Here is an 11436-nt window from a genome sequence, read left to right as displayed (position 1 = left end):
GAAAAACACACTGCATTTCTTTTATAGCCATGTAACTGACATTATTATCTAGAGGAGTTTACAATGAATTCAAGAAGAAAATATCCTAAATCCCTGTACTGCCAGCATTCCAAGCAGCCAATAAGGCCAGTAACATCAATATCAGATTAGAGTGTTTTACTGCATCTTGTGAGGAATGACTCAAGTCGTGTGTGTGTGTGTGTGTGTGTGTGTGTGTGTGTGTGTGTGTGTGTGGGGGGGGGGGGGGGGGATAAGAACACACACACACACACACACACACACACACACACAAATGCACTGTTGTTCCTGCAACATCTCCCACCTCACCATACAATTAACATGTGCAATACATCGTATATATTTTGTATATATGTTGTTAATATTTTGTTAATATTTTGATATTTCTTGTATTTGCTATATTTATGTACCTATGCACCAACCACACCAAGTCACTTTCCTTGTATGTGCAAACATACTCGGCATAATAAAATAATTCTGATTCTGATTCTGATTTTGATTCAATATTACCCAACGCTAAGCCTGTAGCACTTAATCAGGGGACAATTACATGTAAAGTAAGAAAATAGTTTTTATTTATTTATTTTTGAAAAGTTTAGGCTACTTGTTGATATTTCCTGCATGCTGTTACTTTCTTTTGTATTCTGCCACTTTCAATGGACACTGCTTGTTATGCACACTTTATCTAGGCTAAATCACTGAATGACAATCAAAACTGGTTTATAGATGTATGCAAATCTAGTTGATGCAGTTTTCTTAGTTTTAAACCTGAACTTACAACTTGCCCAAACCGATGTTGCATTTGATGACAATTTAATTAAACATTATGTAAATTAAATCTGTCCCATATTTTGTGGCATAGGTCTTATACTGGATTAACTGTATTAGGCTAGGTTGCTTGTATTTATGCAAAGAAACATGAAATGGTTGTTGCACGCAATATCTGTCAGTTTAAAAAAAATGTATAATGAAAACATAGCCTGTTCTTCTGAAATTAATGACAGTACTACAAGAGAGAGTAGACCATTCATCTATACTTATTTTTACAGCGAGAATAGACTCTGCAGTGGCGAGGTCGCGACGCGTCACTGATCACTGTCCGTTTTCTCGTTTTATTTTGAAGGCAAAGATGCCCAACCGGAAATGCGATTGCTGGTAGCTTCTGCTAACTCGCCGCAACTAAAGTTCCGGGAAGGACTGCAGAGTTTGGCACCGCCCAGCTAAGGCGCTCTTTCCTTCCTCCTTTACGTCCGCAAGGAAGGTTTATATACTGAATCTTTCTGAGCTTCTGCATCAGTTTGTTCTACTTTTGAACTAAACGAATCAGCACGATGAGCGGAAGAGGCAAAGGCGGAAAGGGACTCGGTAAAGGAGGCGCCAAGCGCCACCGTAAAGTCCTCCGTGATAACATCCAGGGAATCACCAAGCCCGCTATCCGCCGTCTGGCTCGCCGCGGCGGGGTGAAGCGCATCTCCGGTCTCATCTACGAGGAGACCCGCGGTGTGTTGAAGGTCTTCCTGGAGAACGTCATCCGTGATGCCGTCACCTACACCGAGCACGCCAAGAGGAAGACCGTCACCGCCATGGATGTGGTCTATGCTCTGAAGAGGCAGGGCCGCACTCTGTACGGCTTCGGAGGTTAACTTCATTTACCCTACAACTACACCACAAAGGCTCTTTTAAGAGCCGCCCAATTTCTCTAAGCAAAGACTCCATTCCTGTTTCTTTTACTTAATAATGCTCTTGATGAAGCAGATACTAGTTTAAATGGCTTATTGGTACACTTTCCACAGACTTATTGTCATTGAATCAACATAATTGTTGCCATATCCTTGGTAGAAACAGCCACTGATCTGTATTGTGGTGAAGTGGTAGGAAATGCTGGATAACAAAATGGTCAAGATAAACCAGGCTGTAAAACGGCAACTTATTGATACTTTCACACAACATAACATTGAGCAAATTGCCGATGTGTATCTTAATCAGCAAGTTTGTAGCAGCCGCAAACGGGCTAACCTGAAATATAACTGTCTGCATTAAAAAATGCTCTGCTGTGTAAACGTACAAAGCATCTCCCTGTTGCAGAAATAACTCGGCCCGATTGCATCACCTCAGAGATCGGCATATTAATCGAACAAATAAAGTTAAAGATATGTTCAAAGCAATGCTGGATTCACATCTATGGTGAAAATCCAATGCATGGGAAGGCGTCATAACATGATGAATATGTATAGTGAACTGTCTACAGTAGGCTATGTCAATGCACTGAATGTGAGACCTTAATGTCTCATCTTTTGTTTTTTACCAGGGCCATGTCTGCATGGTTACTTCACTATTGGAGCTGTCCATAAAGTACATTGATGACAACATTGTGTCTATTGCTACTTGTCAGATTTTTTTATTTTTTTATTTTTTTATTTACAAAGGAAGTCTAAATGGGGCCATGAATCAGCAGAGGGAAAAATTATTAAACATTAATAATGGGGAAAAAGGTCCAAGGTTTTAACATATAAAACAGACTTGTATTAGTTTGTGAAATGAAGGAGGGGAACAATAGTCCGAGTCCGCGCGCGGGAAGTGAAAACAAAAATCTTGTATAACACATTCAACCGCCATCTGGATCTCAACCTATCATATACCTACAGGGAGCTGCGCAGTAACGATACGAGCCCGCTCCACAGTCACGTGCCGAAACTCAACCAATCGCAGGCGGGGAACCGTACAGTGCTATTTGCATAACTGCCTATAAAAACAGTCGTTCTGATACGAAGACATCATTCGTTGCTGTAAAGTACCGACAACTCATCATGCCTGAACCAGCGAAGCCAGCGCCCAAGAAAGGCTCCAAGAAAGCCGTGACCAAGACCGCCGCCGGCAAGGGAGGCAAGAAGCGCAGAAAGACCAGGAAGGAGAGCTACGCCATCTACGTGTACAAGGTGCTCAAGCAGGTCCATCCCGACACCGGCATCTCCTCCAAGGCCATGGGCATCATGAACTCCTTCGTCAACGACATCTTCGAGCGCATCGCCGGTGAGGCGTCTCGTCTGGCTCACTACAACAAGCGCTCCACCATCACTTCCAGGGAGATCCAGACCGCCGTAAGGCTCCTGCTTCCCGGTGAGCTGGCCAAGCACGCCGTGTCCGAGGGCACCAAGGCCGTCACCAAGTACACCAGCTCCAAGTAACCAGCTGCCTGCTGTCAACATCAACCCAACGGCTCTTTTAAGAGCCACACACTTCCTCTGGAAGGGCAAAGTCTAGTTGCATATGATTCAATATATTGTCCAGATACTCTAACTAGGCTACTTAAACACAGAAAACTAAGCAGACCTGTATTCGCAACCTGATATGAATGGTGGTCTTCCAAACCTCTACATTCACTAATAAAACTTAATTGGTTTAACTTCATTGATCAGTTAACAGCTGCTCATTAAGTCGCGTAGCCTACATTCACAATTACTAATATTTTGCTTCCACACAAATGTAACGGTTTTTTCAGCTCCATTGCCACCAATGTAAATTCATTTAATTATGCTTTTGATATTAGGATAACTTCAGGTGTTGTACCGGTCACCATTCATGAGCGAAAGGTACAGTCACATTAAAAACTGTCCTGTAGCAGGATCAGTCATCCTCAGATAAATAAATGTTGCTGGAAAGATGTCATTGGTCCTCATTTCACTAAGGTCTCTGTCACACCCTGATTACTCCAATCACTATTAGGAAGTTTACTATCTTGTATCAACATTAGCCAAATAAAAGGTGATATGGAATAATATACCAATGGTCAAAGACTTTTTTTTCTTTTGCAATGGACCAAACAGTTCTTCCTCACAGTTTTCTTACACTGATGCTTTGCATTTACATTTGATGTTTTTAGCTCCAACTCAATTGTTTCATATTTCAGGTACATCAGTGACATTCTTATTTACAGTAATTTCCATTAAGTGATTAGTTAGATTTAGGTTCATCTTTGTAAAATCCTTGAGACATGCTTTTGTGATGAAGGGCTGTATAAATAAACCTGACAGCTTCCCCCCACATTTGAGGAATGTTTATAACTGACATTCTTATCTACAGTACCCTAAATGTTCAATAAGTAAATCACACTAAGTACAATAATTATATAATAACAGTAAGCTTTACAGCTGTCAACACTATAAGCAATCAATCGTAATGAGTGCAAGGGACAAAGCCAGAGTCAAGAGATGGAACAAATATTCCTGTCTTCCAATAATTATGTAGGTGACAGAAATATGATCAAATAATAATTTGTGTTTTCTTTTTCAAAATCAAATGATACAAACTATGTACATATTTTCGTTACCAGCATTTGCTTTCCTTATATTTTCGTAGACTTTTCGTAGATAAAGGCCTTGACAAGGTTGTGTTCAGTAGAACCTCCAAAATGGAAAGAAATGTCAATTATATTTACTTGTTATGATGAATACAAAACATTTTCAGATCTTATTAATCATGAATGAAGTCCTCAACAGAACAAAATAAATGGTTATAGCCACAGTGTCCATCTCTCATAGAGTCTCACGCCACAGCCCACCGCCAGCATGAGTGTGTTTGCTGATACCAAAATAGCTTCAGTTTAAATCAAAACGATTTCCAAGAGATTATTATTTTTACTTTTAATTTCTAGATAAACATCTCGGCCAGCTGTAAAAGGGTTTTGGTGGGTATCTAATGCACTTTAAAGCATTTTAGGAGAGAAATGTCAGTGAGCAGCGCTTCCCACGACGGTGCATAGCTGAGGTTTGGAGCCTCCCCGAACAAAATGCAGAAACCTTCAGCGCTCTACATGACTTCAATATGAAGAGACACAAGTCTGCTATCGGGTCCATTCGCTGCTAGACTTCAGTATTTCTCCCAGATCTGTATTTTAGACATTTATCGATGAAGAGAAAACACAAGCTGCACGGCATTCCGCCTGCACAAAGCACGGTGGGCTGAGTGGAGTCTACACGGTTCTCACAGTGTGTTTAAGTCCCACCCCCTGCTCCGGCTTCACTACCAGTCCAGTCAGACTCCCAGTTCGGTGTGTATCTGAACAAACGATAGAGAAGAGAATGGCAGAAGTCGCCCCAGCTCCAGCCGCCCCCGCCCCGGCCAAAGCAGCCAAGAAGAAGGCTCCCAGGCCGAAGAAGGCCGGCCCCAGCCTCGGTGAGCTGATCGTTAAAGCTGTGTCCGCCTCCAAGGAGCGGAGCGGCGTGTCTCTGGCCGCCCTCAAGAAGAGCCTGGCTGCCGGAGGCTACGACGTGGACAAGAACAAGGCCCGCGTCAAGATCGCCGTCAAGAGCCTGGTGGCTAAGGGCGCTCTGCTCCAGACCAAGGGGACCGGGGCCTCCGGCTCCTTCAAGATCAACAAGAAGGCCGACACCAAGCCCAAGAAGCCGGCCAACAAGGCCGCCCCGAAAGCCAAGAAGCCCGCTGCCAAGAAACCCCTCAAGAGCCCCAAGAAGGCGACCAAGAGTCCCAAGAAGGTGGCCAAGAAGCCCGCAGCCGCCAAGAAATCCCCCAAGAAAGCCAAGAAGCCCGCAGCGGCCAAGAAACCAGCCAAGAGCCCCAAGAAGGCGACCAAGAGTCCCAAGAAGGTGGCCAAAAAGCCCGCTGCTGCCAAGAAAGCACCAGCGAAGAAGGCTGCCAAGCCCAAGGTGGCGAAGAAGAAGGCAGCACCCAAGAAGAAGTAAACATACAAACAATACTTCATCCACAAAAGGCTCTTCTAAGAGCCACCCACAACTTCAATCAGAGAGCACCTGATTAATGCACTTGTGCGAAAAACAATACATGTACAAGTTCATTACTTAAACAAAGTATTAATTAGCCTACTCTATTAACTCAGCTGTAGACCAACAAGCTGCATTTTATGTAGCCTAGATGAGGTGGTTGAGGTGATAGTTATAATATCCAAAGCCCATTTGCAGAGGAATAGTCAAGTGATAGTAACAGTTAATAATAAACATAATAAATGTTGTAAGCTCCATACTCTAGATTAAATATAAAAACACTGACAGAACTTTCACTTTTTGTAACTTATACATTTACTACTTAATTAACCCAGTCTAATTATGTAAATGTTCTAATTAGCATAGCCTACTATATTTGTTTTATTGAGAATAAACCAAACAATGTTGTACTATTGATAGCTTGACACTCACATACACAAAACTTAAATATATTTATTTTTTTGAAGAAACCTGAGAGGGGGAATGGGGAAGGGGAACGATAGCAGCCAAAGTCATGTATGGATGAATCAATAAAAATTGATGACAAAAAAAAGAAGTTGCACTTTTGCAGAGATGATTGTCTGGCTCTTAAAAGAGCCTTTGTGTTGTAAGGAGAGCAGCTGGTGTGTGATGTTTACTTCTTGGCAGGCTTCTCGGTCTTCTTGGGCAGCAGCACCGCCTGGATGTTGGGCAGCACGCCGCCCTGAGCGATGGTGACTCCGCCCAGCAGCTTGTTGAGCTCCTCGTCGTTGCGGACGGCCAGCTGCAGGTGACGGGGGATGATCCGGGTCTTCTTGTTGTCGCGGGCGGCGTTTCCGGCCAACTCCAGGATCTCAGCGGTCAGGTACTCGAGAACAGCCGCCAGGTAGACGGGGGCGCCGGCACCGACACGCTGGGCATAGTTGCCTTTGCGCAGCAGCCTGTGGACACGGCCGACCGGGAACTGGAGCCCGGCACGAGACGAGCGGGTCTTTGCCTTGGCGCGAGCCTTTCCGCCAGTTTTGCCTCTGCCACTCATTATGAAGTTTTTCTAGAGTTATAACTCAAAGAAAATGTGAAGCACAAGGGAAACTCTGGATTATATGTCCTCGGAGCGGACGGGGCGGTTCATGTCCGTCCAATCAGAAAAGAGGCTGCGGGCGGCTGAGTTTGAATTTTGGCGGACATTTAGAAAGGACTTTTCTCCAATAACCGCCGGAGATTTAGGCGGTGTTGCCCTGAAGGAGGAGCGGCTTGGCTACAGACCAATCAGAAACCGGCGGGGTGAAGCAGCGTCACCGTTACAGACCCAGCCCGGTGATTTAAGAGCAGCATTTTGCTCCAGTCCGTTACATTTATCTTCAGTCGTGAGAAAGGAAAAGCTATGGCAAGAACCAAGCAGACCGCTCGCAAATCTACCGGAGGCAAAGCCCCCAGGAAGCAGCTCGCCACCAAGGCTGCCCGTAAGAGCGCCCCGGCCACCGGCGGCGTCAAGAAGCCTCACCGTTACCGGCCCGGTACCGTGGCGCTGAGAGAGATCCGTCGCTACCAGAAATCCACCGAGCTGCTGATCCGCAAGCTGCCCTTCCAGCGCCTGGTCCGAGAAATCGCTCAGGATTTCAAGACCGACCTGCGCTTCCAGAGCTCCGCTGTCATGGCTCTTCAGGAGGCCAGCGAGGCTTACCTGGTCGGCCTGTTTGAGGACACCAACCTGTGCGCCATCCACGCCAAGAGGGTCACCATCATGCCCAAGGACATCCAGCTGGCCCGCCGCATCCGCGGAGAGCGAGCTTAAACCTTCTGCTGCAGACACCAACCCAAAACGGCTCTTTTAAGAGCCATCTCAATCCTCACAAAGAGTTACACTTCTTATGCTTCTATATTTGGCTGTAATTACAGTTATGAATCTTATTTGGGTGTTTCATGGTGTTAAACAACACCAATGTTGTTTAATTTAGCAATTTGACTTGTCACCAAACACAAATCACCACAGATGTAGTTTTGTTTTAGCATTGATCAACGCATACACTCTTATAGTTGTATGTTAAAATAGTTTGAGAAGGCACCCAACGGAAAGAGAGTAGGCTATTAAACAGACACATTTTTGTTATCATTGTAGGCTATATTAGGCTGAACAATGTTCAGTGTTATTTCAAAGCTGTGAAGAGAAGATCAAAGTGATGCACAATACTGAGGGGTATCTTATTCCAGAAAGCGGGATTGGCAAATTATGCAGATCTAACTCAGAATTCACTGAAAACCGAGATCAGAGTAAATCTAGATCAGTTGCTATGGCAATTTATGTTCTCAAACTAACCTCTGTGGCTCAAGATAAACCCGACTGAGTCTGCAGCATTTAGCATCACACAACTCAGTTCCTTCAACTTGTCTCGAAAATTACTTTCCCTGTCATGGAAGATCCCATCGACATGGAAGCTGTAATTATTCTTTTTTTCTCCCACTTCTGACTTAATATCTCACAATTCTGACTTTTTTCCCCTCACAATTCTGACTTTATATCTCTGTATTTCTTTAAATTAGGTTGTGCCTGCATGCAGCCTAGTCTGAGGAATGTCTCAGAGTGTGTAGGACAGTATTAGCCTGCATGCTTTTTTCCTCAGTCATTTGACAGAATGATAATACTTTGAGAGGCTCCATCATCTATATTTTCACAATATTGAGTAATTAATCTATTTTTTCTGTGTGGATTTATTATGTACTTTAATATAACCCCTAAACAACAGTAATGAATGAATAACAGTATGAATAAATAACAGTAGTTTTGGTATCCGTGCAAAGTGAACTGGAGTCTTTGTATGAAAAGAACACAATGACAACAACACAAGAATGATTATTATTGTATTGCCATTACATTATTTGTCCTGTAGAGGGGATTGTTCATCTTGTCAGCATTTACTGTAGCTCTTTGATAAACTGCAGTATATATTGTATGTACCACTACTTTTTACTGATATGAGCTGGGATGTTTCCTCCACATTCTCAAACAATACTTGCTGCATTTTCTTCTACTATAAACTCAGAAGACAAGATATGTAAGAATTTACTGCCACTGGATTTACGTCCTAATGACATCCTGGAAGTGTGAAACTCTGGTGTGTTAAATGTGTTCCTAATGTAAGTGTATACTACTGTTTTAGTACCATACACACACAGATTAGTATTATGCTTATATCTGCTGTCTACTGTATGTATCATGTACTTGGTGAGATCTGGAATATCCTGTATGATGAAGAAAGAAAGAAACATTGACACAACACAATCAGGTTTTTACTTGTTTTTTAAAACAGCTTTTATAAACGGTCCCCACAAAGCAATTTACTGATATGTGGTCAGGCAGACACTCCACAGCGAGTGCTCTGTAAAATCCTACTTATATGACTAATACAGACTTGAAAGAACAGAAAGGGTTGTACGAATTCATCCCTAAACACACCAGGTCTGAATACAAATCTCAAATGAAAATGAGAGGAAAAACAATCACCCTACGCTGACAGAGGGAAAGGGAATGACACAGATCGAGGGGCCAAATGTTGTCGTTATATGAAGACGATGTGTGGCTTGAGTCAGAGCCGATGCTTCCTGAAATTTCCCGTATTCTTTAAAAGGGTGAACATTTCACACAATATGCAACAGGCAGCTATTTCTTCAATATTTTTTCCCAGCCGAGGGAGACAGTCAGTCATCTCTCCTGTAGAGGGTGTCTTACCTATCACACACTGTATTCTGCAAGTGTATTCCAGGATTTAGCCTAGCTAACTTTGTTAATAGAGCGTGTGAGATTCTTCTAGAAGGAGTCTTTGGCTGCGAGATGCTAAATGACACAAACTCCCACACTGAGTCCCACTCTCTGCTGTTAATTTACGAACATCCACGTCTTCTCCTGCCCTACAAACGTTAACGATAAGTAATGTTATTACCTTGTGATATTTAAGTAACATTATTGGATTTAGATGATTTAACTGATAACCGTGTCACACCTGCTGAGCATCTCAATATCAGATTTTAAAAAAAATTATGGTTTTCTGGTATTCTGAACTGAGCTGAACACATGCGGTGTGTATCTGTACTGTGCTTGTTGTTTTTTTCCAGGGAGGCATTGTCCTTGACCCGTCCAGAACCAACAAAATCTTCATTCAACCAGGTAGTTAAAGATTTGACTAGAGCTGCAACTATTAAACGATTAATCGATTAATCGATTAGTTGTCAACTATTAAATTAATAGCCAACTATTTTGATAATCGATTAATTGGTTTGAGTAATTTTTTAAGAAAAATAAGTCAAAATTATTTGATTCCAGCTTCTTAAATGTGAATATTTTCTGGTTTCTTTACTCCTCTATGACAGTAAACTGAATATCTTTGGGTTGTGGACAAAACAAGACATTTGAGGACGTCATCTTGGGCTTTGGGAAACACTGATCGACATTTTTCACCATTTTCTGACATTTTATAGACCAAACAACTAATCGATTAATCGAGAAAATAATCGACAGATTAATCGACAATGAAAATAATCGTTAGTTGCAGCCCTAGATTTGACGTCATTATCTCTCCCACAGTGCAAAGCAATGATTGGGTGAGATATTGTTATTGGCTACGTTCATCATCTGGATATGGTAGTAATTTTTGTTTACATAATTGAGTGTATTATGATCATGATGATTACTATTATTATTATTATTATTATTATTATTATTACTTATACTCATTTAGATTTTTTTTCTTCTCACCATGGTAGCAGATGAATGGTAATAATTTTATAATAGATAATTTTTCAAAGCAAAGACCATCCCACCATATTCCACTTGAGAGCATTACCACACAGTTGTCATATCTGTAGGAGTTATCGGGCTCGTTACCGTCCCACATCCTGAACTCTGCCTCTCCTTCATCATAGTAACCCTCCTTTCCCAGAGACCACCTCCAACTTTTAATGTCATCATACAGTCCTATCCACACATTAATATATCTGCCTATCATGTCATTCAGCTTGACCACATCTTCCTGGTTGTCTGTGGTGGCCAGGTCAGTGAACTTCTCCCTGCAGTAGCTCTGGGCTTCAGTCCAGGTCTTTTTTTTCTTTCACAAAGTGGTGCTGATGAGGACAACATGAGGGGAGGGCGCACAGTCCTGTGACGACAATCAAAGCATGTAATTTAATTCATACAAGAGATACAAGCACAAACAATATATTATGGCTGATCTGTTTTACACTTGTGTATCTCACACACAAAAACCATACATATTAAAAAAGCACATTCTCCATCTGCTTGTTCTCTGTGGGCAAATCGGATCCTAGATTCTATTTTTCTCAGTTTCTAAGTTCTCAGTTTGTACAATGACTCATCTGTGAAGTAAATTCAGTGTGAGACATTTGACTTTCTTTCTTTTGATCAGGATTATTTGGAAAAAATATGACCATCAGATTACACTAACCTGATAAGACCATGATAACAAACGCCTTCCCTTCCATGATGTACGATGCCACAGCTCACTGCACCTTGCTGTCATCAGAATAAGATGATTACTGTGAGGAGAGCTGCTCAATTATTTTAATTTTTAAAGCTGCTGCAGGTAAGTTCGGGAGGAAAGAGATCAATCTCCGGAAATTCAAACCGACAAGGATTGAGGCTCCCACTCCTCCCAGTGAGTGACAGGAGGAGTGATTGACAGGACGGAGT

At 42.4% G+C, this 11436-nt stretch overlaps 5 protein-coding genes across 6 annotated transcripts; 4 read left to right on the top strand and 1 right to left on the bottom strand.

The window, feature by feature from the left end:
- The first annotated feature begins 1345 nt into the window (after window positions 1-1345).
- On the top strand, window positions 1346-2317 carry LOC139911112 (histone H4). Its single transcript, XM_078284878.1, has one exon. It carries the CDS (start codon window positions 1350-1352, stop codon window positions 1659-1661), a length of 312 nt encoding a protein of 103 aa, XP_078141004.1. The 5' UTR covers window positions 1346-1349; the 3' UTR covers window positions 1662-2317.
- A 478-nt stretch (window positions 2318-2795) lies between these two features.
- Window positions 2796-3773, top strand: LOC144539514 (histone H2B 1/2-like). The gene has a single exon (XM_078284864.1). It carries the CDS (start codon window positions 2826-2828, stop codon window positions 3201-3203), a length of 378 nt encoding a protein of 125 aa, XP_078140990.1. The 5' UTR covers window positions 2796-2825; the 3' UTR covers window positions 3204-3773.
- A 1323-nt stretch (window positions 3774-5096) lies between these two features.
- Window positions 5097-5717, top strand: LOC139911114 (histone H1-like). 2 transcript variants are annotated; one of them, XM_071898612.2, is made up of 2 exons: window positions 5097-5621; window positions 5664-5717. In XM_071898612.2, exons 1-2 carry the CDS (start codon window positions 5097-5099, stop codon window positions 5715-5717), a joined length of 579 nt encoding a protein of 192 aa, XP_071754713.2. The 2 variants fall into 2 exon arrangements, with proteins under 2 accessions (XP_071754713.2, XP_071754712.2); XM_071898611.2 differs by having other exon boundaries at window positions 5097-5717.
- Window positions 5718-6373: 656 nt separating this feature from the next.
- LOC139911110 (histone H2A-like) lies at window positions 6374-6774 on the bottom strand. Its single transcript, XM_071898605.2, has one exon. The coding sequence runs from the start codon at window positions 6772-6774 to the stop codon at window positions 6391-6393; it is 384 nt and encodes a 127-aa protein (XP_071754706.2). The 3' UTR covers window positions 6374-6390.
- A 336-nt stretch (window positions 6775-7110) lies between these two features.
- LOC139911116 (histone H3) lies at window positions 7111-7546 on the top strand. The gene has a single exon (XM_071898614.2). The coding sequence runs from the start codon at window positions 7120-7122 to the stop codon at window positions 7528-7530; it is 411 nt and encodes a 136-aa protein (XP_071754715.1). The 5' UTR covers window positions 7111-7119; the 3' UTR covers window positions 7531-7546.
- Window positions 7547-11436: the final 3890 nt, after the last annotated feature.

Source organism: Centroberyx gerrardi, chromosome 7 (assembly GCF_048128805.1).
Source record: "Centroberyx gerrardi isolate f3 chromosome 7, fCenGer3.hap1.cur.20231027, whole genome shotgun sequence".
Taxonomy (NCBI): domain Eukaryota; kingdom Metazoa; phylum Chordata; class Actinopteri; order Beryciformes; family Berycidae; genus Centroberyx; species Centroberyx gerrardi.
The sequence above is the reverse complement of the archived record's forward strand: the minus strand, read 5'-3'. Positions and strand labels throughout refer to the sequence as shown.